General features: G+C 38.8%; 1 protein-coding gene across 4 annotated transcripts in view; it reads left to right on the top strand.

Annotated features, from left to right (window-relative positions):
- Nucleotides 1–25,365, top strand: part of APBA1 (amyloid beta precursor protein binding family A member 1) — a 54,522-nt gene extending 29,157 nt beyond the window's left edge. For 2 of the 4 annotated variants that reach the window (XM_072992184.2, XM_078385067.1), the window contains 9 exons: nucleotides 397–542; nucleotides 5,664–5,696; nucleotides 7,055–7,141; nucleotides 7,802–7,987; nucleotides 9,217–9,396; nucleotides 11,117–11,329; nucleotides 16,506–16,625; nucleotides 18,846–18,986; nucleotides 21,019–25,365. In XM_072992184.2, the coding sequence (XP_072848285.1) occupies nucleotides 397–542; nucleotides 5,664–5,696; nucleotides 7,055–7,141; nucleotides 7,802–7,987; nucleotides 9,217–9,396; nucleotides 11,117–11,329; nucleotides 16,506–16,625; nucleotides 18,846–18,986; nucleotides 21,019–21,090 (1,178 nt within the window). In that variant the 3' untranslated portion in view covers nucleotides 21,091–25,365. The remainder of the gene's footprint in view (nucleotides 1–396; nucleotides 543–5,663; nucleotides 5,697–7,054; nucleotides 7,142–7,801; nucleotides 7,988–9,216; nucleotides 9,397–11,116; nucleotides 11,330–16,505; nucleotides 16,626–18,845; nucleotides 18,987–21,018) is intronic. The other 2 variants (XM_078385068.1, XM_072992185.2) reach the window with 1 other exon arrangement.
- The last annotated feature ends 2,485 nt before the right edge of the window (nucleotides 25,366–27,850 follow it).

The following is a 27,850-nucleotide window of genomic DNA, read 5'->3' as shown; positions in this document are numbered from 1 at the left end:
GCCACTTAGCATCTCTGTATTTAGGCTTTTGAAGTTAGATAATCATGATCAAAGAATGAATGGCTGTACTTGGGTGGGGGCATGTAAGTGTGATTTTCTAAAAAGCAAAGGGAAAAAAAGCCACTCAGGTTATTTTGCTTCAGGGTGAACTTTTGTTCTAACAGAATAAGCGAATGTATGTAAGAGTCAGATTGGATTATCAAGTGCCGGCTGTGCTGCTGTGAGGCAGGTCCCTCTTTGTCTCTTTTGATTGTGTCTAGTCTTTGGTTATCGTGATAAATTTCAGCCACTCCAAAGTTGCATTTGTAGCCTTAACACAGCGGCAAGTGTAGTGTCGTGTTTTGTCTCTTTCCCATTGGTAGCACTGCGCAATAATTCAATTTTTCTGTACTACAGTTCCCGGGCCCTGCGATCCTGAAGATTTAATTGATGGAATAATATTTGCTGCCAATTACCTTGGCTCTACTCAGCTTCTGTCGGATAAAACTCCATCGAAGAATGTGAGAATGATGCAGGCTCAGGAAGCTGTGAGCCGAATCAAGGTGAGAAATCAGTCTTCCTGTCTGCCTGTGTTGATGCATGCCTCAATACTCTTCTGAAATTCCAATCACAGTTTTGTGATTAGACTCAAGAATGTGTTTGTTTACAGTAGTTGCTTTCATTTTGTATGAGCAAAGTGCTACAATGTTGGATTGCATTATAAAGGGTCTCTGGGGAAAGTCACATATTAGCACCTCTTCTGAATACTTTACAGGTCATCCGTTTCATTTGCTATGTGCAGAAATGTGTACATGCAGCACTGTATGCCTACCTTTGTGCACATCTGACAAGCCAGTGGTGGAGGGAGTTGATGGGAAAGGCGTGGTTAGAGAGTAGGACCATCTAGACCAGTGGTTCCCAGCCTTGGCTCCTAGGATATTTTTGGACTGTAACTCCCAAAAATCCTGGCCAGCACAGCTAGTGGTGAAGGCATCTGGGAGATTTAGTCCAAGAACATTTGGGGACTCAAAGTTTGGAACCACTGATTTAGACATTATACTGGATTGTGATCCGGCCATCTAAGGTTATGCACAGCAAGTATAAGACAAGACGACAATATACATCAAACCATAAATCAAATATACATGATAGTGCTAGAGTGGTCAGTAAAAACTTCTTATGCAAGGAAAGAAGGAAAATGCTAATCTTTTGATAATTTGATTATTTATTCCCCTGTTATAAAAAGTATAGGTTAAATTTTAAATATTTATAGTAATTAGCAAATCCAACATTTATAAAAAAATTATAGAGCTGTATATTTGTCTTTTTTAAAAAACAAAAATAGTTTTAGACAATGGACTGTGTTCTACAAAATATAGGTAAAGGTTCCCCTTGACATTTAATTCAGTCGAGTCCCACTCTAGGGGGCAGTGCTCATCCCCGTCTCCAAGTGTAGAGCCAGCGTTTGTCCATAGACAGTTTCCTTGGTCACATGGACGACTAGACATGGAACGCTGTTACCTTCCCACCGTGGTGGTACCTATTTATCTACTTGCATTTACATGCTTTTGAACTGCTAGGTTGGCAGGAGTCTACAAAATGAACTATATTTTGTATAATGTATAAAGTTTACAGTAATTCAGGGATTAAATTTCTTGTCTACCAATTCATGCTGTGTCTCACAAATAAGCTAGTGCAATTTCATAGTTTGTTGTTATAGTCACTGGTATTAGGTTAAGGGGCCAGCAATGGAGCAGTGAAGAGTTACCTTTGTACTGCTGGAAGAACCTGACATGACTCCTCCCCTTATAGGCACAGCATAATAATGTAATGGACGCAGACTCATTGGCAGTTTGGGGGCATCTGGTTGCAGAGAGGTCAGCGCTTGAAAGGTGCATCTGTCTGAGATGCCAAACTAAGATTCCTTAGTCATGTCAAGACAACTGTGGGTTGTGTTACTTACATCTAAAGCTTTCCAATTGAAGTGGGTTATGATGACTTAACACTGGGATTTGTCTGTTGAGACCAGATGAACCGTGCAGAATTTCCTCTGAATGACACCAATATCTTATCCTGAATGCATCTGATCTCACTTGATTTCAGAAGCTAAGCAGATCTGGATGTGATTTAATACTTGGATTAGGGGGTCCATCAAGGAATACCAGGGAACTTTAGTTTGGAACTAGGAAAAAAAATCCTGCCTGAAACTAACCTTGGGAAATCATTGCTATTTATAGTTGATAATACTGAGCTTGATGGTCTGAGTCAGTAGCAGGTGCCATCCTGTGTTCCTGTATACTCCAGCGTCACTTGCTTGTGGATCAGACTGTTGATTTTCATGGCCTCATTTCCATGCATTAATATGTGTTACTGGTTCAGTCCCTGATCCAAAGAATCACTTCGTAAGATAGATACAGAGTAAAAATGTATCTGGAGCAAATATAAGTCTGCTTCTAAAAGTTCTCCCATATTAAGTTTCCTGACTCCTCATAGTGTTTTTTTCCCCAGTTTTTTTCTCACCATATTCAGTTTATACTTGCCAAATGAAAATGTTTCAGCATTCTGAAGCTTGTATTGAGAGACTGCTATTATAATCACCAAACCAAATTGTTCTGGTGCCAGAACAGAAAACGATTCTGTTGGTAGCACAGTTCAGTAATGCAATTTCACCTTAGTCTCCTTCACATGTCATCTGTCTGAAAAGGATCCATAAAAATGTAGTGGACCCTGGGAGAGGCGTCTGCTCCTGCCCTGATTGTGCAGAGCTTCCTGCGGACTCTCTCCTGTTAGTCATAGTTGTCTGAGAACAAGACATCTGCACAGATTGACCTTTCTGTGGGAACCTTGGTCACCCAGTTCTCTTGGAAGTTTAGATGAATGGGTTGCCTCCTCTGTGTAGACAGCGGTGGGGACAGGGGAAGTCATGGGTCTGGAGGTGGGGCCAGCAGCACAGTCCTGGTGCTCCTTAAACCACATGGATGCCATCCATGTCTGTTGTCCATGACAAGGGCCAGTGTTAACTACATATTACAAGGAGGGAGAGGAAGTTGTGACATTGCAGAGTTTACAGTAGCAGCACGATGTCTGTCATAAGATGAGGTTTGGCCCACACGCGTGTGATCCTATGACGTTTGTGTTCTCTTCTTTTGGCAGCCTCTTGCATCATCGACAAAGTTACCTTCAAAGCTTGCAGTGGATTTTCAGAAGTTCTAGTGTGTACCCAAAAAAACCTCGACCTGTTTAGATGATGGGCTTTGGGGGATGCACACACAAATAAACATTTAGTATATAAAAATAAGCTATGCAGTGACATGAAATTTATATGCAAAAAAAGTGTTAATACGCCTTTAAACTAATTAACACCATTGTCGTTACTGGAATACAATTTGCACTTTAGAAGAGAAATCATAAAAGCACTTTATTAATTCTATTTGATTTTATCTTACACAACTTTTTTTCTCACATGTGACACTTTCAAAGATAGCTGCTTTGTATAATTAGCAATTAGAGAACTGTTGGTTTAAATCTAATGAGGTTTGAAGTGCTTTAGTGACTTAGAGGTGCAGAATTAATTTTAAAGGAATTATTTTATCCTCTTTAAGAAGTAATTTTAGTTAATTATATTGCTATTTCAAATTAGATACAAAAGGAACAAGCATTCTTAAGTCTCACTGATTTCAGTGGGAGAGTTGAGAACATACTTAGACTTCTCATAGTGAAATTGCTTAACTTTTGCTGGATGTTTGACCAGTATACCCTATAGCTAAATACATGCCAAGATAAAAATACTTTTTTATATAGTTGGGTTATTTGGTCAAAAACATTGGAGACAAAATTCAATCAATAGAAATTATCTCAACTGCTTACTGATAAATCATCATACTGTTATTTTCCTTCTTACTCTGTAAGCACTTGTCATAACTTAATCAGGTTTATGTAGACCATATAAAAATAAGATAAATATTGGTTATCCGACATTATAGCATTTTTTTTAGAAATCAAAATCAGTTTTATTATGACTGTTCACTACAAGTTTTTCACTGACTGCATGATAGTTCTGAAGGGAACTGTTGATGGGTCAGCAGATTGAGTAGGGTCCGTTATGAGTAATTCTAATGAGCTGGTTCCCATTGTGGAAGTAGATTCCAAAAGATCATGTTGCTCAATTAGAAAATAACAGTGAAGTACATTAAAAAAGTGTATTCACATCCAGTGTTCTCATCTTCTTCAGTGGAAGGAAGTAGCCCCACAAACATAAATTTCATCCCTCTATTGATGTTAATAAAGACATCTCTCTCTCTCTCTCTCTCTCTCTCTCTCTCTCTCTCTCTCTCTCTCTGTGTGTGTGTGTGTGTGTGTGTGTGTGTGTGTGTGTGTGAGAGAGAGAGAGAGAGAGAGAGAGAGAGAGAGAGAGTCAAAGTTTCTGTGCACAAAAGGAACAGATGAGATAGCAATGCATTGCTTAAAACTCAATCTCTGAAATACTTTCACCCATACCTACATATTTGTATTCTTTCCATGATAAACCAAAGTCAGTCCTCCCTAGGTTATGCCCTGCATTCACATTCAGAGATCCTAGTCAGTTCTGACACATCTCTCTAGGTGAATAAAAGCATTTGATCTGAAAATTAACATAAGCAGATCCTGTATGAATAATGTTTCACTGACTCATGGGCAAGGACTCAGAAACATACAGTTATAGCTAAAACATTCTGCCTCATTGTATTTATTTATTAAGCGTTTGTGTCCCACCCTTCCATATTATTTGTAGTGGTCATGGTGGCTTATAACAATATTTTCTTCCAACAATTAGTCAATTACATGTTTTTGTTAACACTTTCTTGAAACATTGAAGCTGGGAGGATTTAAAAATACTCATGCTTACTATTTGGTGAAGGTAAAGGTTTATTAGATGAAGAGTTGAATAAGAATTAGGGTTTTGTTTTTGTGTATGGTGGTTTTGTCTACAACAGTGTCCACATTTAGAAAACTGCTACACAGACATCCATTCTAATTTCTCAATTAAGGCCTGGTACTCTGTGTATTCTCTGCTGCAAATGCTGCTAATTAGTGATAACCAGATACCTGGAAACTTTTAATTCAGTAGCAGTTGTCCTTAGAATTGGGCACTATCATCCTCCATACAGAGCCACTCTGTGGTTTCCCAGAAGAAGTAATCTACAGCATACCAAGATTCTCCTTGCAGTAAGAGGAGGATCTACATGGCAAACTATGCAGCTGAGGATGTTTCAGGCTGCCTCCACATAATAAAATGCCAATTGTTTTTATGAGATGTTTCTAAGTAACAGATGTGGGTAGGATCAATAATAGCATCATGATGGTATTAGGGCTAGATTATTCTCTCACTTCTGCTGATCTAAAAAATGACATTTCTTACACTTTCAGTGTAAGACTATCCTACTTTCAACAACAGGATCTCCTTGATACAGAAGATAGCCAGTCTTTAAAAATGTTTTCTTCTTTTATGTCTATCTCTCTCATGTCTATTTCTACAGACTTACTTTACAAAACCTAATCTGTGTGGCCTTTAAAATATAAGACAGAACTAAAATGGATCTAGGTGCCAGTCAGAATCCTAATGTTGTAGATCCTTGCTTGATCTGGAGTCTCTACAAATTCTTCTCTAACCATTCTCCTGTCTTTATTTATTCCATGCTAAGCAGATGGCCCAGAAATTAGCCAAAAGCAGAAAGAAGGTGCAGTACAACCTCATCAGCTTGATGTTTGCCTGTTTTTGTTTTTTAATTTATTTTTTTATTTCTTCATTTTCATTTTCACATTTTTAAAAAATTCTGTATCCAGCAAACTTTTTCTTCAAATTTGTTTGAACCACCCATATCAATTGACATTTCTAATAACCAGTTGCCCAGTTTGCACTTCTTTGTTGCTTATCATCAGTCATCTCATTTTAGAATTGTAGTAGAATGATTAATAAGCTAACCAAATAAATAACAGGCTGCTCCCAGAAATACTACCCACATGTAGAAGCTGATAGATTAAACATTCAATTGTATTAAATGGAACACTTTTAAAAGTTAACATGGTTTATCTTAACTTGTTATTTCGTTTGATTCATGGATGTTACCGAATTGCTGGATGCAAAAAAAAATGTTTTCTTGTATTCATAGAATTACATCTAAGATTACTCAAGGCATATAAATCTGGGATTTTCCTTAAATTTTAAGGTGCCTTTTTAGTTCACCATATTTCCCTCATATTTTTTGTGTTTTAACTTTTGGTTAGTGCTGTAATACTTTCTGTTGTCTGACCATAGTGATTGTCATACTAGAATGGCAGTTTGCATTCTTTAATCCTTTCCAGTAACAGCAGTATTTCTAGCATGCACTGGGAAGGTAAAATCTATCCTTATGTTCCTCATACTGAAGTAATTAATTGTAAAGGACAGTCTGTTGAATGGCATGGGTGAAAAAGAGAAGTTTGGGGATTTTCACAGCCACAGCACTGGAGACCCTGTTTGAGTGAACATCCTTCTCCTTGGAGGAAGGAGTGATGGCCGCTTGTACACTATTATTAATCTGCCCTCCTCTCTTTGCATCTTATTCTTTGTGGGCAGCAAGGACAATATGATCTAGGACAGTACCAGAGGCCCTTTGATATTCAGGCTGCCTCTGAATCTGTTCACTGTCATCAGATGGAAAAAGGTTATTGTTAGCAACTTTAGGGAGATATCAAGTACAGCTCAACCTGCTTGAAAGAAGAGCGGGGAGAATGTGCTTCAGCTATCTTCTCTCTAACCCCCTTTTCTTATATTGAGGAGAAAAGATTCATATGATCAGGGATAAAGGGCAATGCTGAGGGTTAACCTTTTCACACACAGGACTGAGCTCTCTAACAAACACGTCAGACCTTATGTCTCTTTCCATATCTTTTTGCTTATCATTCGCTTCTGCAGTCTAATACTAAATTTTACGTTGCTCACCTGGTGATTGTGTCTTAATGTTCTTTTGATTTGTGATCTAACACACTGTGTAATGTAAGGAGTCTCATCAAATGCTTTTTGAAAGGCAATAATTAAAGCTGGCTTTACTTGCAGGCTCCGGAAGGTGAATCCCAGCCCATGACAGAAGTTGACCTTTTCATCTCCACACAAAGGATAAAAGTGCTGAACGCGGACACTCAGGTACTGCAAATTCTACAATATGGAATGATGTTGTATTATTAATTCATGTGTGCGTAAACACAAACACACACACACACACCTATTTATTTCCATTTTTACTTGCCTTAATTTGAAGGCTCATGCTTTAGATAATTTATGAGAAGTGAAATGAATCAATAAGCTTTTGTGTCCCAACAAATTACAAGGGGGTCTGCCAGCATTTACTTTTGTTATCGTCTTCTTGTTCACATCATGAAGTCTATTTCCCACTTCAAGGCTGACAAAATTTTGCAGTGTTTGCTATTGAAAAGGTCAATAAATCCATATTTAACAAAGAATAATATGCTAGCTTTTGAAATGTTCTGTAGTACTCTAGTGTGAATAAGCATGTTTTTCTGTATCAGAAACATAATATCCAAGGTAATAATGCCTGAGTTTAACATGAATATACTGTCTAATTGGCCCTGGTCCAAAGTGAGACAAATCAGTAAAGACCTCATGTTGCTAGACTCTTGAGATTTGGCAGGTAGGAACTTCTGTTCTTCTTTACTTTTGTAGGAGGTGATGAAAATGCCCTTTAATTTGGAAAACGTAAGTGTTTGTATATATTGAATGCCAGTGTTCTTAAATTGCTGTGTCTTAGTGACAAAGAGCACTAATATAAAGATTTGTCTTATCCAGGAAACTATGATGGATCATCCTCTGAGGACCATTTCCTACATTGCAGATATTGGGAATATAGTCGTCTTGATGGCTCGCAGACGAATGCCAAGATCTAATTCCCAAGATAACGTGGAGGCATCTCATCCGTCTCAGGATGGGAAGAGGCAGTACAAAATGATCTGCCATGTCTTTGAATCGGAGGATGTAAGGAGCTTTGTTGTTTCTGCATTAAACATGAGCATAGAGTTGTTCAACTCCCTTTCAGTGCAACCACCAGGGAGACCTGATGCAACTGCTAAGGCATGGAGGTATAAAAGCGGGGGCAAACTCTGATCCTGAGCTGGTATGAGAGAAGGCAATATTTTAGTCAGCTAAGCATGGCTGAGACTTCAGAATTAGCCAAGAAAGCTACTCTTTTGAACTACATTTCTCAGAATCCCTCAGCCAGCATAACTGGGTGTTTGGGGAAGTTGTCCAGAAAAACAACTCTTCCAAGATTTAAGTAGGAGAACAAGGAAAGTGAGGACAAAGGTAGAGTTAGGAATGCTTGCTTCTGTGAGGCCAGATCATACCAGACAAAAGGCAAAAGAGAGTGAAAGAAAAGATTAACAGTGCTGTGAGCTAACAGGGATCTTTATAAAACCATTAGAGCCTGCCTGGAGAGTCAATAGACCAATGGGTCTCAAACTGGGCTCCCCAGAGGTTCTTGGACTGCAATTCCCAGAAGCCTTCACCATTCGCTGTGGTGGCCGGGAATTCTGGGAGTTGCAGTTCAAGAACCTCTGGGGAGGCCAGTTTGAGAACCACTGCAATAGACAATATGCTTAGCTCATATTGAGAGGCAGTGTTGGTCCCAGCATGAATAATTCTCACTTACATCTCACATCCCTACATGTTTTGTTTTGTGGATAGGTCAGAGGAAGGTAAACATGGTCTGATGTGCAAGTCTGATAGCTAAGGTACCTATCTTAGAGGGGGGGAAATGCACCATGGAGGGACAAATGGGTTAATTGCAAGCAATACATATTTCGTCTATAGTATCTATCTAGTTTGACTCTGAGACCTCCCCTGAAAGTCCATGACCTCCCTTATAAAGCCCTCAGCAATCTGGAAGAATAGATTTTAAAGAGACTGATCATCTGAGGCTGTGATCTATTTCCCATTTGGGACATATATAACATTTTAGGGCTTTGATTTACTTGCAGTTTTTAGTGAATCAAAGGGTTTAGCAACTGACATACAAAAAATCAGTTTGATTTATCATACCCAACATATGTATTCAGTGGCTGCACCTCTATCACTAATCACTTGTTCAAAATCCACTTTATATGGCTATTCTGGCTTCCATTTGCCATCATGAACCAATGTCATTGCTCTAATGTTCTTTCTTTTCTTTTCTTTCTTTTTTCTTTCTTTCTTGTCAATTTTTGCAGGCACAGCTAATTGCACAGTCCATAGGCCAGGCATTTAGTGTGGCCTATCAGGAATTTCTGAGAGCCAATGGAATAAATCCAGAAGACTTGAGCCAGAAAGAATACAGTGACCTTCTCAACACCCAGGACATGTACAATGATGACCTGATCCATTTCTCTAAGTCTGAAAACTGCAAAGATGTAGGTGTTGAGAATTTTGATTATAATGTGTATTCCCATAGCATCAGCAGAGTAAGGAGATATTGGTTAGCAGAGATACTTATGACACTATGACACTGAGAGAGTAAAACCAACAAATTAGTCTATTTACATATGCACATAGAGAATAGACATTCCTCTGGCAGCATAACATGACACGAAGTTAACACACAGCATAGGAAAAAGTGATCTGACTTACAGCAGATAAAGACGTTCATTTTACACGACTTATGTACAGTTCTGTGACCAATCAGAAAATACATTACAGTACTTCATTTTCTGTTACACCAAGTTTCATCATGTACACAGCTGTACAACATTAAATCTTAATCCTTGATACCGACACCTGAATACAATCAGTACAGTGACTCAGGTAAAATCAGCCATTTGACATTTAACTATATAACATTAATATTTAATACATTTTCATATCAAAATCTAAACATGTTCAGTTACATTGAGCTAATAAATCCCTCTAGGCAACCTAATGGTAATAACAATTATCCGTTCATTAGAGATCCCTGTAAATGATTTTTGTCCGTAGAGAGCAGCAGATTCTTCACCCTCTAGACAAGGCTAGAGTTATGAACAGCAGTCCGCACACAGATATTATTTGTAAAAAGAGAAAACAGATTGCAGTGGCTTTATCTGCACTGGATAAATGGATAGTTTACCGTATGTTGTGTGCTCTGTTTAAGAAGCAGCCGTCAAATATTTGGCAGGCTGTGCATTAGTGCAATATGACAAAAAAGGCCTGCTAATATAATCAGCAGCTTCACTTTTGTAGACATAGTAGACATAGCAGGTTGGTAAGAATACTGGGAAAAAACCCTCAGTGGCCAGAATTGTACTGCTGATTTACACTTGCATAAGGAAAATCATGCATATCTTAATGGCAAATTGTGACTTGTTAATAAGGAGTAGGTTGCATTTCAGGGTGTGTTCCTGCTAGTACAGTCATGCCCAGGCCAGTAACACAACCAGTGCCTCAGTTTTGAGTGGCAACTTGCTGCCACAACTTCCTTTTGCATGGGGGAGGGGGTCAGTGGGTGGTAGGATTCTGACCACATTGTTTAACTTGATAAAATGCTGAACACTGCACATTAAAGAATAAACTGACAAAAGCTTTATTTTGGTGGTATCTAAAGCATGTTGTGGGCTAAACCACAGAAGCTTGTGCTGCAGGGTCAGAAGACCAGCAGTCGTAAGATTGAATCCACGCAACGGAGTGAGCTCCCGTCGCTTTGTCCCAGCTCCTCGCCAACCTAGCAGTTCGAAAGCATGTAAATGCGAGTAGATAAATAGGGACCACCTTGGTGGGAAGGTAAACAGCTGACCACGTGACAATGGAAACTGTCTTCGGACAAACGCTGGCTCTATGGCTTGAAAAGCGGGATGAGCGCCGCCCCCTAGAGTCGGACACAACTGGACTAAAAATGTCAAGGGGAACCTTTACCTTTACCTAAAGCAACAATAGTAATAATAGTAATGTGCTACTTTGCTTTTTTTTCCACTCCACTACTGCGTGATTAATACATTCATACGTTATTTTTTTAAGTGAGTCTTCAGACATTTTCACTGATTTAGTTGCTGATGGGAGGGAGAAATACTTGCCAGATGGGGACTTAGGAGGCCATGTCCAGCATCCTACATTTCACAGAGAAAAATGATCACTCTTCCTTTCTTTTTTCCTCCTATTCAGGTTTTCATTGAGAAACAGAAGGGAGAAATCCTGGGTGTGGTGATTGTAGAATCTGGGTGGGGATCCATCTTGCCTACTGTTATCATTGCCAATATGATGCATGGAGGACCTGCTGAGAAATCTGGAAAGTTGAACATAGGGGACCAGATCATGTCTATCAATGGGACCAGTTTGGTTGGCTTACCACTCTCTACTTGCCAGAGTATCATAAAGGTATGGAAGATGCCCTTGATGTAAAACAGGATCCTGGCTGTGCATGTCCCAACAAGGAATGGATGTAGTGATCAAGGCTGTTAACTCTTCAGCAGGCTAAAGAGAGATAGCGTTTTCCAGTTGCCTACTGTACTTGAACTTCTGTGTATGCTCTTCCCCACCCCATAAAAGGAGTCCAATGATAAATTGCTTCCTGCCTCCCTGTGACTACAGGATTGGGATGAACTAGTGCGTGAACTGTTCTGGATCTCCTGCTCTGGTCATGGAATCAGTGGCCATTGTGTTGCTATTATATTTATCTGCTCTTATAATGATTAACTACCCTACTGCTCTTTTTCTCTCAGTTCTTAATCATTAGAGAAACATTGCTGCTTTCATTGTTGCTATAGAGATACCACCATGTCTCATAGGCAACATCCTGCTTTTGCTGCAAGATCTTTCAGCTGTTATGGGGATAGTTTATATTTCCTAGCAGTGAATGGCCCACAGATGGGCATCTCAAAATGCAAGCTTACCTGAATCTTTATGTGTTTCCTTCTAAAATGAATTGTTGGTGTATGTATATATGAAGTCAGGCCGGCAAACTAGAGACTTGCTTATTTGTTCAATGGGTTGTCATAATTTCTAAAAATCTGTGGTGGTTATCAAGTTGGCCTGATGTGAAATGAAATAATACAGTAAATCGTGGCTTTATAAATCTTCTCAAGAGAAAAGCAGATCTAGCTTTTTGTTATTAGCCATAGGGCCAGTAGTGCATTTGTATCTGTTCTACTCACATTAATCTATAACCATTTGTTTTATTATTTCAGTCATATCATGCCTTCCCTCAAAGTGGTATTCAAGGTTCTTGTCCTTCCCACTTTATCCTGTGCCAACTGAAATGCACAGAGGTCACTTCTCTTTCTCTCTTTCTGGCAGGAACCATGAACTGATCCGCTAGAGGGGGTGGTTTTAAAGACTGTTGATATGGTGGATGAGATTTTCCATCGCCTGTGCTTTCCTGTGGAATATATTGCCAGGTTGGGAGGGAGGAGGATTTGTCAGTTGTATTGAGGAGCTGGTAACTGCTTCATTAATACAGGGAATAATCCTGGCTCTCTTGAAGAAGGCAGTGGTTAGATTCATGATTTTGGATCTTTCAAATTGTATCCACTCTCCACCAGTTGCGTGTTTGTTCTGCTTGAGTGGGTGGAAGTGGATCTATTCCGGAAGATTTTGGAGATTGAAAATTATGTATGTGGTCCCCAAAGTTGGGTCCCCAGACATTATTGAACAATAGCCTTCTAGAAGTCTTGAACTTTGGCTGTTCTTACCAGAGCTTCTGTGGGCAAACACCATTTGGGGAATCAAGCTTGGAAGCCACTGATCTAGATCCAGTTCAGTTTGTCTTCAGACCTGGTTCTAATACCCAAACTGCATTGGTCAGTGGTAACATGATCCTCTTGGAACTTTTGTACCTCTGTGTGGATTTCAGTACTTTAACAATAGGATCTTTTTGCCCGTCTGTGCTGGGATTGGTGCTCCACTTGCACCTTCTCCTGAAACATGATTTTATCAGTGGCCATACTTGGCAAATATCAGTATTAGGTTATTGTACAGTGGGGTCTCTACTTAAGAACGTCCCTACTTAAGAACAATCCAACTTAAGAACAGCTCCATTTGCTAAATTTTGCTTCTACTTGAGAACAGAAATCCAAGATAAGAACAGGAAAAAAACCTTTCCTGTTCTTTTTTTAACCTTAGGTCATCTTAGGTTAAAAAAAAATTCTCCCCATAGTGGTAGAGTACGTATTAACCAGCTTTGGTTAATGTACGAATGCACCTCTACATAACAAAAAAACAGCCAGAACGGATTAATTGGTTTTCAGTCCATTCCTATGGGAAATTTTGCTTCAACTTAAGAACATTTCAACTTAAGAACACCATTCCAAAACGGATTAAATTCTTAAGTAGAGGTTCCACTGTAGTTTCTATGGATGGAAAAGAGCAGATACGGATTAAATGGTTTTCAATGCATTCCTATGGGAAATGCAGATTCAACATAAGAACTTTTCAACTTGAGAACCACCTTCCAATACAGATTAAGTTCTTAAGTAGAGACCCCACTGTAATCTATTGTTCGTGGGTCAGTTTTTGAAAAATCGTTGGTAGTGTCAAGTAGTCCACAGGACAGCATCAATAAACAGGATATCTGCTTCAATATTAATACTGTATTTCATATTCACCCAATCTAAAACATCTGCGCTGTTTTTCCTGTATGCTTTGGAGCATAGTTCAGAACAACTTGCAAAGCTCTAGATGGCACAGTGCTTTTTTATTAATGTGCAACCCTGCTTGTATTTTATGCAAAACACCAAGTGTTTTATATACAACGTACAATCTTTTAATGCAAAAGAAGTTTATAAAGATGCTGGTTGTTTTAATGTTATACAAGAGCAAAAAAATCTCACATCAGTTGACTGACTTGATTAGTAGGATATCTAGATCAGAGATGTAATGAGTATTCAGCAATTGTTTTTTAATCTCAGTGATTTTTGGTATTTTGGTTCAGTGGGGAGTCACAGAGACTATGGGTTATCTTGGAGCAGCACTTCTCACCAATTTCTATGCATAGTTTATCTTAGCAGTCTTGTGCTGCTTGTGCCTGAAGTATTAACCAGCACAGAGTTTTCATATCTCCTCGGTTCTCTTTTCAATTTCAAGCTGTTATACTGGTTCTTGAATGTGAAAAGGACCAGTGCAGAAAAGAGATGCAAAAATCTAGTGAGGATAATACTTTCAGACACAAGGAGTACATGACTATCAGACTTAAACTAGCACAGAAAATCAATGAGAAGGGCAAAAATGCTTGTGTTCTGAAGCCCAGGGGGAGGGTCAGAAAGGTAACATAGTCATAGATGCTATGTGATGTAATATAATAATGTGACAACAAACTGAATCCCATTATAAGGGAAGTGTCAGAAGGAAAAGATCCATGATTACTAACTGAGAGGGTTTGCCTCTGCAAAATGAAAGGTAATGAAAACCTTTGTTATTTGCTATTCTATCCTTAATGAGCAATGGCTCATAATAACCAGTGCTCAGAGGCAATATGCCGCCTAGAGTGGTCATAATTGACTAGATAGGCGGGGTATAAATGAAATAAATAAATGAAATAAATAAATAAATAAACGTTCTGTGGCTGAAATCCCGTTTGCATAGCAGTGCTGAGTTAGGTTGATGACATCATCAGTTTGGCATTTTTTTCTGAAAATATTTCTGACCTCTCCTCTGCTAAAAGTACCAAATGCAATCCCTTTCATCATGGGGAAGACGCTGGAGGCCATGGGATTGGGGAGGGGGAGCCTTACTGAAAATTGCTAGCACTAGTTACCTCCTGAACAGACAGGATTGTAGCCATTATTTCTTTGCATATCCAGGTGCTGATAAAGAATCCTGCAGCAAATGGCATCAGTTCCTGTACATTATCCAAGAAATTATGTGCGGATTTACATGAGAAGAAACTGAGGGCATTTGCTGGCCGGGAAATCCCAGATGAGAAGAGGCAGAAAATTACAGAAAGCTGTGGAACAGGGAGAAACCAAGATTCACAATGCTAGTTTCCACATGTTGAGATACCCCCCTCTCTTTTTTTAAACTTAGAATGTAAACATTTGCAAATAATTATTTACATCCTTTACATAATCTGTAGGTTCTTGGGATGTCATTTCATTTCTTTTAAGAGGCTAAAGGGTAGGCAGACAGAGGGAGCACAGAGGGTATTTCAGTCTGGATAGGGCAGCACATACAGCTAGACGGTTACCCCGCATGACGGTTTTTCGCTGTACGATGGGTTTTTTGCGATCGCTATAGCGATTGCAAAACGATGTTTACATAGGAAAAAACGCTTTACGATGATCGGTTCCCTGCTTCGGGAACCGATTTTTCACTTAGCGACAATCAAAACAGCTGATTGTCGGGTCTTCAAAATGGCCACCCGCTGTGCAAAATGGCTCCCTGCTGTGTTTTGGGACGGATTCCTCACTGTACAGGGAGCAGAAAATGGCTGCCCTATGGAGGATCTTCGCTGGACTCTGAGGTATTTCACCCATTAGAACACATTGAACGGTTTTCAGTGCATTTCAATGGGCTTTTTTATTTTGCTTGATGAGGATTTCGCTCTACAGCGATTTTGCTGGAACAGATTATCCTCGTCAAGCGAGGCACCACTGTATGGGGTTGTAAATAAGGCCCAGCCACCCAGGATGAAAGCTGTATACAAGAATGAACATGTATGCCAGATGGCTGTTGAGTGCCTTTTCCTCATGTCGGGGACAGGTTGTATTTTTATTTACTGTCTTGGCTTCCCACACCTGCCTCCTCATCTCTTTGATTGACGAGAAGCAAGCTCAGCCTGGGAGTGTATATAAGATGAGAGTGGAAAAAGCACCCTGCCATTTGGAGCTCTCTGGGGGATCATTTCACATAGAACTCTTTTGAATATTGATAAGTAGGTAAGGGCATTGGCAGGAAAAACAAACCACAAATGGAAAGGTTAAATACATGAATAGATAGGCCTGTGGTGTAAGTGGGTTGCTTTCAGGCGAAAGTCTTTTTCCTGTCTTTCCAAAGGCCATGATAAAAATTGTATGCACACAACGTATTTGCTAGTTGGAGGTGAGGTTTTTGGCTATACCAGGTTTTAAAAATGTTACATGTTTAGAGGAACAGTTAGCAAAGATTAGGTGGAAAAAAATATGCTAGCCTGAAATGATGTAAAAATTAACTGTCTACATGAAAATGAAAAGGCAGGGGCTGAGTTTTCCAGATTTTTTTTTAAACAACCTTGCCAAAATCAAGATAAATGTGATCAAGGCTGTCTGGAGAACAGATTGCCTCAGATTCGCCAGGAGTTATCACGCCGTCTCCCTAATCTCTTCATATGTTTCTCATCAGTAAATACTGTAGTATTAGTACTAGAAATGTGTATTCTTCCCTTACTCTTACTGTCATAAAAGAAATTGTTCAGAAAATGTTTTTTTGATTTGTAGACTTTAAGTTTTGGAATTGCAAGTGGAACAGATTAAGCAAAATGTTACCAAAATGCATATCAGGTTGATCTGCTAAGGTAAAGTATAGCTTCAGCACAGAATTTGTGACAATAACACGAATTTTTCTCTACTGTATTGTTTTCAAGGGTTTGAAAAACCAAGCCAGGGTTAAACTGAATATAGTGAGATGTCCTCCAGTAACTACAGTACTCATCAGAAGACCAGACCTCAGATATCAGCTAGGCTTCAGCGTACAGAACGGCATAGTAAGTCGCATTTGTACTCCTATCTACTGTCAGAACAAAATAATAGTAAAGGGACAGTTAATTTCAACATGTTTAGTCTTTGTGTGAACAGAATCCCAGCAAAAAGCATCATTCTCTGCATGTTTTGTGTTGAGCCATCATCACTTCTGACTTAAGGCAATCCTAATACGGTTTTCAAGGTATATTCAAGGAGTGGCTTTACCACTGGCGCATATACCCACCCAGTAAATTTCCATGGCTGAGGAGGAATTTGAACTAGACCCCCTGAGTCCTAGATTGACCATCTAGTCACCATACCATACTGACTCCATCTGTGTATTAGGGGAAATTAAAATTAAAGACCTGATAGTGAATTTAAAATGTAAATGAACAAGTAACTTGGGGAGTTAAACAGTGGAGATTAATATATGAGATGTTGATTAAATTACCTTAGATAATTGAGGTGATGCAGTCCAAGAGGAGAGGTTACACAGAGTGCATGCATATCTGGAGGATGTCATGTTGGGAAAGGACATTCCAGTGATTAATTTGTCAAATATGAGGTACTAGGATTAAAATTTGCCATGCCTGTTAATCCTAGATCTGCAGGACATGGTTGTAGTTATTCAGAAGTACGAAGAAGAAATCTGAATACTCAAGGTTATGTTAACATTAAAAACTGCCAATGATCATCCCTGACATTAAAAGTGTACCTCAAGAATAAGTCCCTTTCCCATGGTGTCAATGACACTCAGGCTCTGTAAGGGCACCCTCCACAACCCTTCTCTCAGAAAACTGTTGCAGTTGCAAGTGTTTTGATACTCACATGTTCATTTCTTTGGTTTGCGTTGGAACAACACACAAAAAAAGAGAAGAAAAGTCAAATCTGATACAATCCCACACAGAAACCCAAAAATGCACTGGTCCATTTTTGGGTTTCTGGGTGGGATTGTATCAGGTTTGACTTTTCTTCTTTTTTTGTGTGTGTGTTGTTCCAATACAAACCAAAGAAATGAACAAGTGAGTACCAAAACATTTGCAACTACAACAATTTTCTGAGAGAAGGATTGCGTTTTCTGACAGAATTGCAAGGGTGGCAGTATTTTTGGCCATGACTGTATTTTTTTTTATAACCCAGCAATGAGTCAGATGTATCCTCCTTGCAGTGATTTCTAACCCTGTGCCCTGCTCCTGTTAAGTGTGGCTGTTTTTCCATGCTGGAAAAGCAGTGGGTCCTTCTCTATCACACCAGTGATACTGAGGATTATGAGACCAGTGCCTAGCTGGAGCCCCTGTTCATGTGATCTTGCTCTTGTAGAAATGGTTGGAGGAAAAGAACCATCAGAGAAGAGTTCCAGAATCCCCCATATAGCCTGGCCAGTGGCTGTGCCCAACGGGAAATTTGGGGAGATGGAATCCAGAAAAGTAGTATTTACAACCTTTGGCTCAGCTCATCAGTTACATCATCTCTATAGGGAAGGAGAGAAGAATGTGCTTGCTGCACTTGTTCTGGTGAATGTGTTGACCAAAGATGTGTATATTTGGTATAAACAGCCTCCATTTAAAATAGGTGGACACTTTGCTGGCCCATGGACCACATGTTGCCTGCAGCATTCCTAGAAACCTGGGAACTCCCCACCGCCACCACAAAAAAGGCTCAGAAGGGAGCATGGGGAAGTTTTGCCATGATTTGAGGGACCTCTAGAAGCCGGCTCCCATGTCCCCAATTTCTAAATTTAAAAAATTGGCAAGGAGGCTTTTTTCATTTTAAAAATATAACATTTTAGTTAGAAAAAAAATTGGGAGTTGCAGGCATGGCTGATGCCCTTCAAAGTCCAAGAACAGGCATGTGGAACCCCTGGGCCTCTGACGTTTGCTTACCCCAGGTTAGAATACTCTGAAGTACTGCCAGCAGTTTCTGCAATATTTACTTGCAGTGGTAGTTCTACACAAGTAGGGTCCCGTGTGATGCTGCATTAATAAAGTAATTGTCATTAACTGTGTGGGCGTGAATCTGTCCTTCACCTCACTGAGGGTGGCCAAACCTGTGGCTTGCAGATTTTGATGAACTACTGCTGCCATCATCCTTTACCCTTATCCTGGCAGGCTATGGCTAATGAGAATTGAGAATCCAAGAAGACTTGCAGGGCTATGGATTTCCTAGCCTTTGTCTAACCTAAGCGTTTGCCGTTTTACATTTTCAGCACCCAGCATTCTATGTTATCCCTGTTGCCTTTCCAGATCTGTAGCCTTATGCGAGGAGGGATTGCAGAACGAGGAGGAGTACGAGTGGGTCACCGAATTATTGAAATAAATGGGCAAAGTGTCGTAGCAACACCTCATGAAAAGATTGTTCACATTCTCTCAAATGCTGTTGGTGAGGTAGGAGTTGGTAATTCTCAAGTCTTCCTCTAATGAAGTGTTGGCTTTATTGTGTTTTTCTGGCCATCACCTGAAAAATAGGCAAAGGTGGGCAGGAAAGTTTTGCTATGTTGAGCGGCTTTGTAGCACTTTGGTCAAGATTTGGGACCTCTTGATGGGCAGCAGGGCACTAGCATTGACTGCTATTGTATCTTGCCTTTCCTCCAAGCAATTCAGGGCTTGCATTTGATCATGCAATACAGAAAGTTAGGTTAAGAAGTAGGGCAACTTAGAAAGTACAGAGCTTTGAATTTAGATCTCCTAGATCCAGTATTCTAGACACCATAACACTAGTGTTAAAAAGGTGGATTATGTTGTTCTCTTAATTTGTTCATTCGTTATATTAATTTTTATTTAATTATGACTCATCCAAGTTAGATTACAGGCCAGCATAAGGGCCTGTATCCTATTGCTAGTTCCAAAAAAAAAAAAAAAAAAAAGCAGACCCATTAAATCAGTTGATGAAGAGTAAGTCAATAAGATTTTTACTAAAGTAAATCCCATTGTGTCAGTGAGTATTTTCTGTTTGTGACTAATAACAGGATAATGGTCCAGGACATTCATGTTTTAAATGGGAAAAAATCGCTTTGCGATGATCGGTACCCTGTTTCGCTTACTGATCATCGCAAAGCGATGATTTTTAAACAGCTGATTGGCGGTTCCAAAATGGCCACCGGGTAAAAAAATGGCCGCCCGCTGTTTTCTGGGACGGATTCCTCGCTTACCGGGCAGCGAAAATGGCCGCCATATGGAGGATTTTCGCTTAAAAGTGAGTCTGAAGCCCATAGAAACGCATTGAAGGGGTTTCAGTGCATTCCTAAGGGCTTTTTAATATCACATAGTGACAAAATCGCTTTGCAGCGATTTTTGCTGCACCGATTATCGTCACTGTGCGAGGCACCACTGTACCTATGAAAATGTAATAATTACCAAAGCATAGTAACTAAACTTGAAGTATCTCTTTAAGTCACATCTATTTTAGTATCTTAATTACTAAAGCATAAGCAGTTACATAAGCATATCAAGCATTATAAAAATTCTTAAGCCCCAGCAGTTTCATCCCCTCTGCAGGTGCTCTCCTCCCATCCTGTGCTCCTTGCCTCAGCTGTCTTTTTATCTGGATTTTGCATCTTTTTGATTTATTTATCTCTTCAGTTGTCAACATCTGAGGTCTTCTGGGACATCAAATTAACATACTAACGTACCTTACTTAAATTTTCCAAGGAAATCTACATTCCTTTTACTATTTTTGCAAACTCCTGAAAAAAACAACTTATCTTTAAGTTTTGACTTGTTTCCTGGAATACCTGCTACAGCAATAGACTAGTATGTGAACTAATTACTACCCTAGTGAACTTCTTTGGTACAACTTTGCTAAGAACAGAATGTTGGTAAAGGAATCTGGGAGTTACCAATTCATTACAACTGTATCACAGTACTCTAGGAGTTTCATTATGTGTAGGACTTCTATTGACATTTTGATTTTCTTATCAGTGTTTACACATCCATGTGCAGGTGCTAGCTTACTAGGAAAGAATTCCCATAGTACGTTGCTGTTCAAACCTAATTTTCTTAAGTGCAGTGTATATTTTCAGGATTGCAGTATTTTACACTACTGTTCTTTTAGCATTCTTTACATATAAAATACCAACTTCACAAGTACTGTATTACATTACTGGAGCAGTGGAAGGAACTGTATGTTTTTGTTGGTATATTACTGCTTATGAATGTTAGATGGTTTATAACTGGTATTTTTTAAAATGTTGACTTGAAATGTATGTATATGTTTATTGCCACATCCTAGTTTGTACTGCTCAATTTGCTTTTATATTTGTGGGATTGTCTGCTCAAGTTTCTTTCGCAGTAGAAACAGAAGATGATAAAGAAACTGTCCTGTTTGCAGAAAAGAAACTCTGCATCCCAAAACATAAAATGTGCAACTTTTTGTTATTATCTTGGGAACAAAAACTCAGTATTTGTTTCCTTCTTTCAGATTCACATGAAGACCATGCCAGCTGCCATGTACAGACTCTTGACTGCACAGGAACAGCCAGTTTACATCTGAAGTTAATTCTGCTGCTAATGGAAGACATTTTTCATTTGTAGTGTTTTCTTGTGCTGCATTTTGGTGTTTGCAGCAACATTTCTCTTGCTCTTTTTACTCACTTTTCCTCATTCCTCTGTGTGCAAGATGACATTTTGGGTTGCACCTTTTTACTTACTAGAGTTTGTGTGATTCTTCACTGAGCAGAAAAATAACCAAGATTTTTTTTCTAACACACACGCACAAGCATTCAGGCTAGATCATTGTCATTTTATGCTTTTGTGTCTGCTAAGATGGGAAATATGTATGTTGAATGGAAATAAATGAGAAAGCTCTTTTTATCAAAATGGGATTCTAAGCTGGGAGTAATAAAACAAGATATTGATCTGTTTATCCTAGGACGTTGCTCTAATATTTATGCTAGGAAAGCAACAAAGGGATAATTTTGCTCTGAGAAGTCGTTAAATTCGAAAAGGACAATTGGATAACCCACCTTTCAGGTGGGCTCTGCTCTCCCAGTGTTGCTGGGTGTCTGTGTATTGGGAGCCTGTTAGTGAGACATTCTATCTCATGAAGAAAAGACTCTAGAATTAAAATATGCATAGTCTGAGGGAGATGTGTTTTTAGAATTTTCCTCCCTGGGATCTAAGCCTTTCCTTCCTTCTTTTCCAAGAGTCCTTGATTTTTTTAGATGCAGCTTGGGTTGTTTGGCAAATAGCTTTTTTATTCCCTCTTTTTCTCCAAGTTTGCTTGATAAAATTGAAAATATCAAACAGAAACAGTATAGGAGTGAGGAGGAACACTGTCAAATCTTAACTTTCTTTTTTTAAAATTTTGGAAATATATTTATGTATGTGAGCTAATATGTCACATTTGAAAACTGTATGGCTTTTTTTTACAGTCTGCATACAAGTTTAAGATTGTTTCATTATTCTGAGCCAGTTTATTTTTAACATATCTTTGGTTCAAATGTGTGTATTTGATTTTTTTTAAAAAAGGACAAAATCTCTTTCATTTTGGACCTTATTAGAATAGTGGAAGGTTTAATTTATTTTGTAATATATGAATATATATATATAAATATAAATATATATATAAATATATGTAAAGTTAATCCCACACATGGGATGCTAAGAGAGTATGTTGAGTTACTGTAGATGCTTGTGCAATGAAAGAATATTCCAAAAAGTTTTGGTAATGGTATTTAAACAGCAGGTCAGCTGATTGTAGTATTTGTAGTAAAACTATTTTGCAAACAAAAGCCTAGGTCCTGTGGCACCTTAAACACGTACACATTTATTATGGCAGAACTTTGTGGGGTTTGGGCCCCAGGAAAAATTCACTCACAAGTCACAATATATGTCTTGACCTTTAAGGTGTCCCAGTATTCTCTGTTGGTTTTGCTGTGACAAACTTAACTTAGTTATCTTTCTGAAACCTGTTTAATATTTGTGTAGGGGGTAGGAAAAAAGTAAATAAGGAATAATGAGGGCAACACTGGTGTAGCAAGGGAAGGGGTTGGGTGTTTGCATGTTGCATGGATGTGCATTGCACACACTTTGCATAGATACGTGATGGTGTATTCCTTGGGACTTCATGCCCTGCATGAGTGTTAGTGTGTGAATGCATGTGAATCCCACTCCCTACAAGAAACTTAAGAACTCTTAAGAGGATGAGGGGCTCCTACTATAATAGAACCTTGAACTGCTTACCGTGGCTGTGATGCGAGCACATTGTTAGGGAGGCATAATGTTACTGTAGCACCTAGGTGTTCCAGACCTCATGCATCATAGGACCTGAGAAAATAGGAGCGTCAATTCTTTATTTGCAAAAGACTTGTAGATGATTAGATCATATTGCCTATCTTTTGGCAACAGAGAAACAATATGCAGTAGGTAAAATAGTATGTTCCAGTCAGACCAGCTCTGCAACCCCGTCCTTGGTACACCTGTACCCTCTGTAGTCAGTGGGCAGTAACTCTGCACAGGATCAGCTGTACTTGTTTCGGTGTGACTTCAGATTGACAGCCACTGAGCTGTCGAGTTTGATCAATGTATTTAACCTCAGCGGGTATGAACCTGGTCAGCAAACCAAGTAGCTTCATGTATGAAAAGACATGTAACAATTGAATATTTTAAAAGGTTGCAATTTTTAAAGAACAAAACAAGATTAAGTGGACCCTTTAAGAAGATAGATTTATGTGCTTAATTACTTTACTTAAATCCAGTACCTATTCAAATTATTTAGATGTGATACAGATGCAGTAAGAGAAGAATGAACAAAAGGTTCTTTGAAAATATGCCTACTCACACATAGGGTTTTAACTTATTATATGTGTTTCTGTCCCTCTCCTCTTTTTCTAGTTAGACTGAAGCTAATCAGTGGCAATTGAATTTTCACATCTAAAATAAATTAGGAAAAAGAAGCCAACCTCTTTTGACTTTGAATAAAGTAGTAGTGACATAAGAAATTATTATATTCCATTTAAAAACATTGCAGAACTACCCTGTTAAATAATAGAGATACCTCATTATGATCTCTGTGCCTCAAGCAAACGGGTTGTATACCTGTCTAGAGCTCCTATATTTTATATTAGTTTTAAATCTCACGTTACCTAGACTGAGAACATCCAATACAGTGAATTTTAATAGACACCTGCTTTACAAAAGACCACACAAGTAAAGTTCCCATATGTGTATGCGTAGTATTCATTTTTATACAGTGTGTACTATATATAGTTTATATTAGACAACATACTCCATTTCATCTTACTACTCTCAAATCTGTAGCTTTCTTTCCATCAGAGATACACCGTGACTTCATTATCTCTATTTCTTCCTTTCTTCTTCACTCGATCAACAGTGTCCTTCTATTCTGCATCTCTTCTGTTTCTGTATACAGACCAGATTTCCCAGAAATTGTCTAAATGAAGAAGTCAAAGCACTTGCAATTTTTTTTTACTCCAAGAAGAGAATTTACTTGCATTTCAGGTTTGCTCTATAGAGGCTTCTGTTCACAGACTTCCATGAGATTGATCAGGATAAATACAAATGAGAATACGATACATATTTTTTTAAAAATCTAGCAAACAAATGCTTGTATTAACTTGGGGCATGTTCTCAACTGCAGTCACCATTAACTTTTTCAGATGAATATACTCTGTATGAATAACTCCATCAATGTCCATATCTCTTCTGTACTGTTTCTTGTTACTTGAACAGATGGTCTCTGTAGTTGATGAATATGGGCTGGTTCAGACTCTTCACAGTATGCACACATATTGCCAGGGAAGGGGCAGTGAGTCAAGAATTCAGTTGCACTGATCCTCAGGTTTGCAGAAGCTGGGGGAAACAGCTCTTGAAGTCACAGAGATCAGTCCAAGAAATGATTACTTACACACACCACCATTCAGATGAATCATTGACAGTTGAAGTGCTGTATGTGCATCAGGGAAATCTATCTTGTGAACCAATTTCCAGAATAGAACTGTAACAACAATATAAACTGAAAGGTGATACGTTAGCTTGAAAATTGATGTTTTGAATACTTAACTATAGAAGCCGTAACATTTTCTATGGGATCAAAGGAACAATTTACAGTTGTTCCGGTTCATAAAAATCCAGCAAGTATGACAGTTGCCTATTTGTATATTTTATTAAATTCTACCATGTTTACAATAAGATTGAAATTGCCTCGCCGTTTACCATTTTTTGGTGTGTACGTCTGAATTACATTATAATTTGCAATATGTTTCGCAATTTTCCAAGTGCAGGGCTTTTGGGGATAGGGAGGGGAGTTCTTTGTACTTCCAGGAATAAAAAGAGATCTTTGTTGGAAGATGACAAGTATGCGTGCGTGTATATACAAAAAAAGAGAGCACAGTACTAAAGAATACTAAATTGTACTATTGTTCTGTAAAGAAAGTGAATAGAAATTATTGAAAAGCATTGAAGAAATATGGTATTGTATTTGTAACAATATTGTTCTTTGTAAACACTAAACTTGATGAGCTCTATATAAATATAAATATATATATATATATAAATGTGGGCCAGGAATGTTGATACTGCACACCTACTGAATGTAATATTTCAGACTCTCGTCACAGGTGTCTCCCCCCCCTTTCTCTGTAATACAACTGCAGTGGTTTGGGGGATTTCTTTTGTTTTTTACTCTATTTTTGTTGGCCTCTGTTTTGTTGTGATGTATTTACATGTGCTACATTCCTTTAACAGAGTGCTGATGTCTGTAAAATTTGCAACAATAAAAACATACCTTTAAAAGGCATTGCTCACAGTTGAGACTCCCGATTTTTTTTTTTTTTTTTTTTTGGAAGATTTTCTTCCCATTGAGCTATTTCAACCATCCAGAATTCCATAAACCTTTACATCCATATTGGGGAGAGAATTCCCCCCAAGAATTCCCATTCTAGCCACTCTCATTTTTGCAGAAAGCTGCCATTCATTTCTCTTTCAAATATTTCAACATATCAGTAAATCTGTAAATTGTTTTAATCTTAATTATGTTGTTGTTGGTAAGTGCCATCAAGTCACCTACAACGTCATGTTAACCTTATAATAGTAGTAGGCATCTTTCAGTCTCGAGAGATTATGATAACATGCTCTGTATGGGAGGTCTTGGAACAGCGTCTAGTGTGGCTGAGAAGGCCAATTCGAGAGTGACAGTCCCTTCAACACTGAAGACAAATCCAATCTGTCCCATGTCCAACCTTATAATAAGCAGTCTCCAAAATATTCTGTCCTCAACAGTCACGCTCAGTTCTTACAAACTCAAGCCTGTGCAATCTCTTTTAAAGAGTCAGTCTTATATTCAGTCTTTTTCTTTTCCTGCTGCCTTTTACCTTTCCCAGCATTATTGTATTTTCCAGAAAATCTTGCCTTCGCAGGAGGTACCCCCAAAGTAGGACAGACTTAGTTTCATCATTTTTGCCTTCCAATTGTGTAGCATTCATGAAACCATCAAGATTATTATGCAGTAACTATGTTAATGTAGTTTGACTTCTGAAAAGTTGAAAAGAGAGGTTACTTACCTGTAACCATGGTTCTTCTAGTGGTCCTCTGTGAATTCACACAATTGGGTTGGCCTGCGCAGGTGCAGAACAACCCAATTGTGTGCATTCACATAGGCCATGAAGAAGAACAAGTATGTTTACTCTAGAGTAAACCTGTTAGAACATTTGCAGAGTTAGAACTGCTGAAACAACGTCAGGAATAGATTTTTTTGGAGCTGAACGGCTTTTAAGGGGTTATCTGTACGTCCCAGGACAACTGGAAACTATTTTTAGATAACTACCTGCATCTTTGTAGGCTGCTCACAACTACCACCCCAGTACTTCTCTAGTAAATGCTCTGTGAAATTAATTCTATACTTGCATCAAGCTAAACCTTAGGTACACTCTTCAGAAGTAGTCAGAATTCTAGTTCTGCTTGTGCTTCTGCTATTCCTCTCATGGGGAGCAATATTCTCTATTGACACATGCTTTAAGGGGGGGAGCAGGCATATTACCAACTCTTTATTTTTACTTTACATTTTTGCATTGGACGTTTGTGTGTAAACCTTTTTTTTAGGAAAGTTTAACTAGCACATTCTCCTTCGTATTTCAGTTTTATAGTTTTCTATTAGGCATGTTCTATTTCTTGGGGAAAACACATTGGTTGGAATTGTGTGTTTGTGCAGGGTCTGCCCAACTTGCTACAGATAATTCTGGTTAACTCACAAGGTGCCAAGTGTACCTTGATTGCACAGTGTATGTGTCCAAACATGCAACCAAGGCACACCCAAGCACCTTGCCAGAGAGCTGCAATTAGACACATAAAGTCACACAAGCACCAATAGGATTCTGACTATTGTTTAGGAGTCATGGAAGGAGAAAACTGCCATAAGTCAATCTGACAGTTGCAAGTATGAGGAAAACCTTTTGCCATGTTTCTTCATTATCTTTGTTTCCTGGGGTTGCTTAGCTATGTGGTTCTTCAAGTGGTTTTCCATGGGCTTGCACTTGTGAGACTCCCACCTGTACAGACTCTCTTGGATTGTTCTGCCACTGGGCAGAGGTTGGACAGGAACCCCATCTCTTATGTACACACAAGCAGCTATGCCCTGACAGTTCTCTTCTTGCTGTGAAAGAAGCAACAGTGAGAGGTGATCATCATATTTGTGTACAGTGGTACCTCAACGAGAACGTCCCTACATAAGAACGATTCGAGTTAAGAACAGCTCTGTTCACAAAAAGTTGCTTCAACTTGAGAACGGAGCCTTGACTTAAGAACCAAAAAAGAGAAAAAAAACCCTTTCCTGCCCTTTTTTGACCTACGTTCACCTTAAGTCAAAAGAAGAAAAAATAAAAAATTCGCCCCCTAGTGGTAGAATAGGCTTTGCATTAGTTCCTATGGGAATTAATGTTTCGACTTAAGAACGAAAAACAGCAGATATGGATTAAATGGTTTTCAATGCATTCCTATGGGAAATGGTGCTTCAACTTAAGAACACAGTCCCAATATGGATTAAGTTCTTAAGTCAAGGTACCACTGTATTTGTGTTGAGTAGAGTGATTGCTTTTTGTGACATTTGTTCTTTTAGTGGTCTTCTACGCTTCCACACTGCTGCATCTATTCCTGTGCAAAGCTACCACTTTTGGAATCCTCAACACAGAGAACCTTTGAATCTTCATCCTGTCCCACTTTCTCCTCTATACTGCTTGCTACAGCAATTCTTCGTTTAGTGTATATATTTTGGAGTACACTGTCATTCTCATATCACT

This window comes from Pogona vitticeps, chromosome 2 (assembly GCF_051106095.1).
Source record: "Pogona vitticeps strain Pit_001003342236 chromosome 2, PviZW2.1, whole genome shotgun sequence".
Classification (NCBI taxonomy): domain Eukaryota; kingdom Metazoa; phylum Chordata; class Lepidosauria; order Squamata; family Agamidae; genus Pogona; species Pogona vitticeps.
This window is presented reverse-complemented; position numbering and strand designations above follow the sequence as displayed.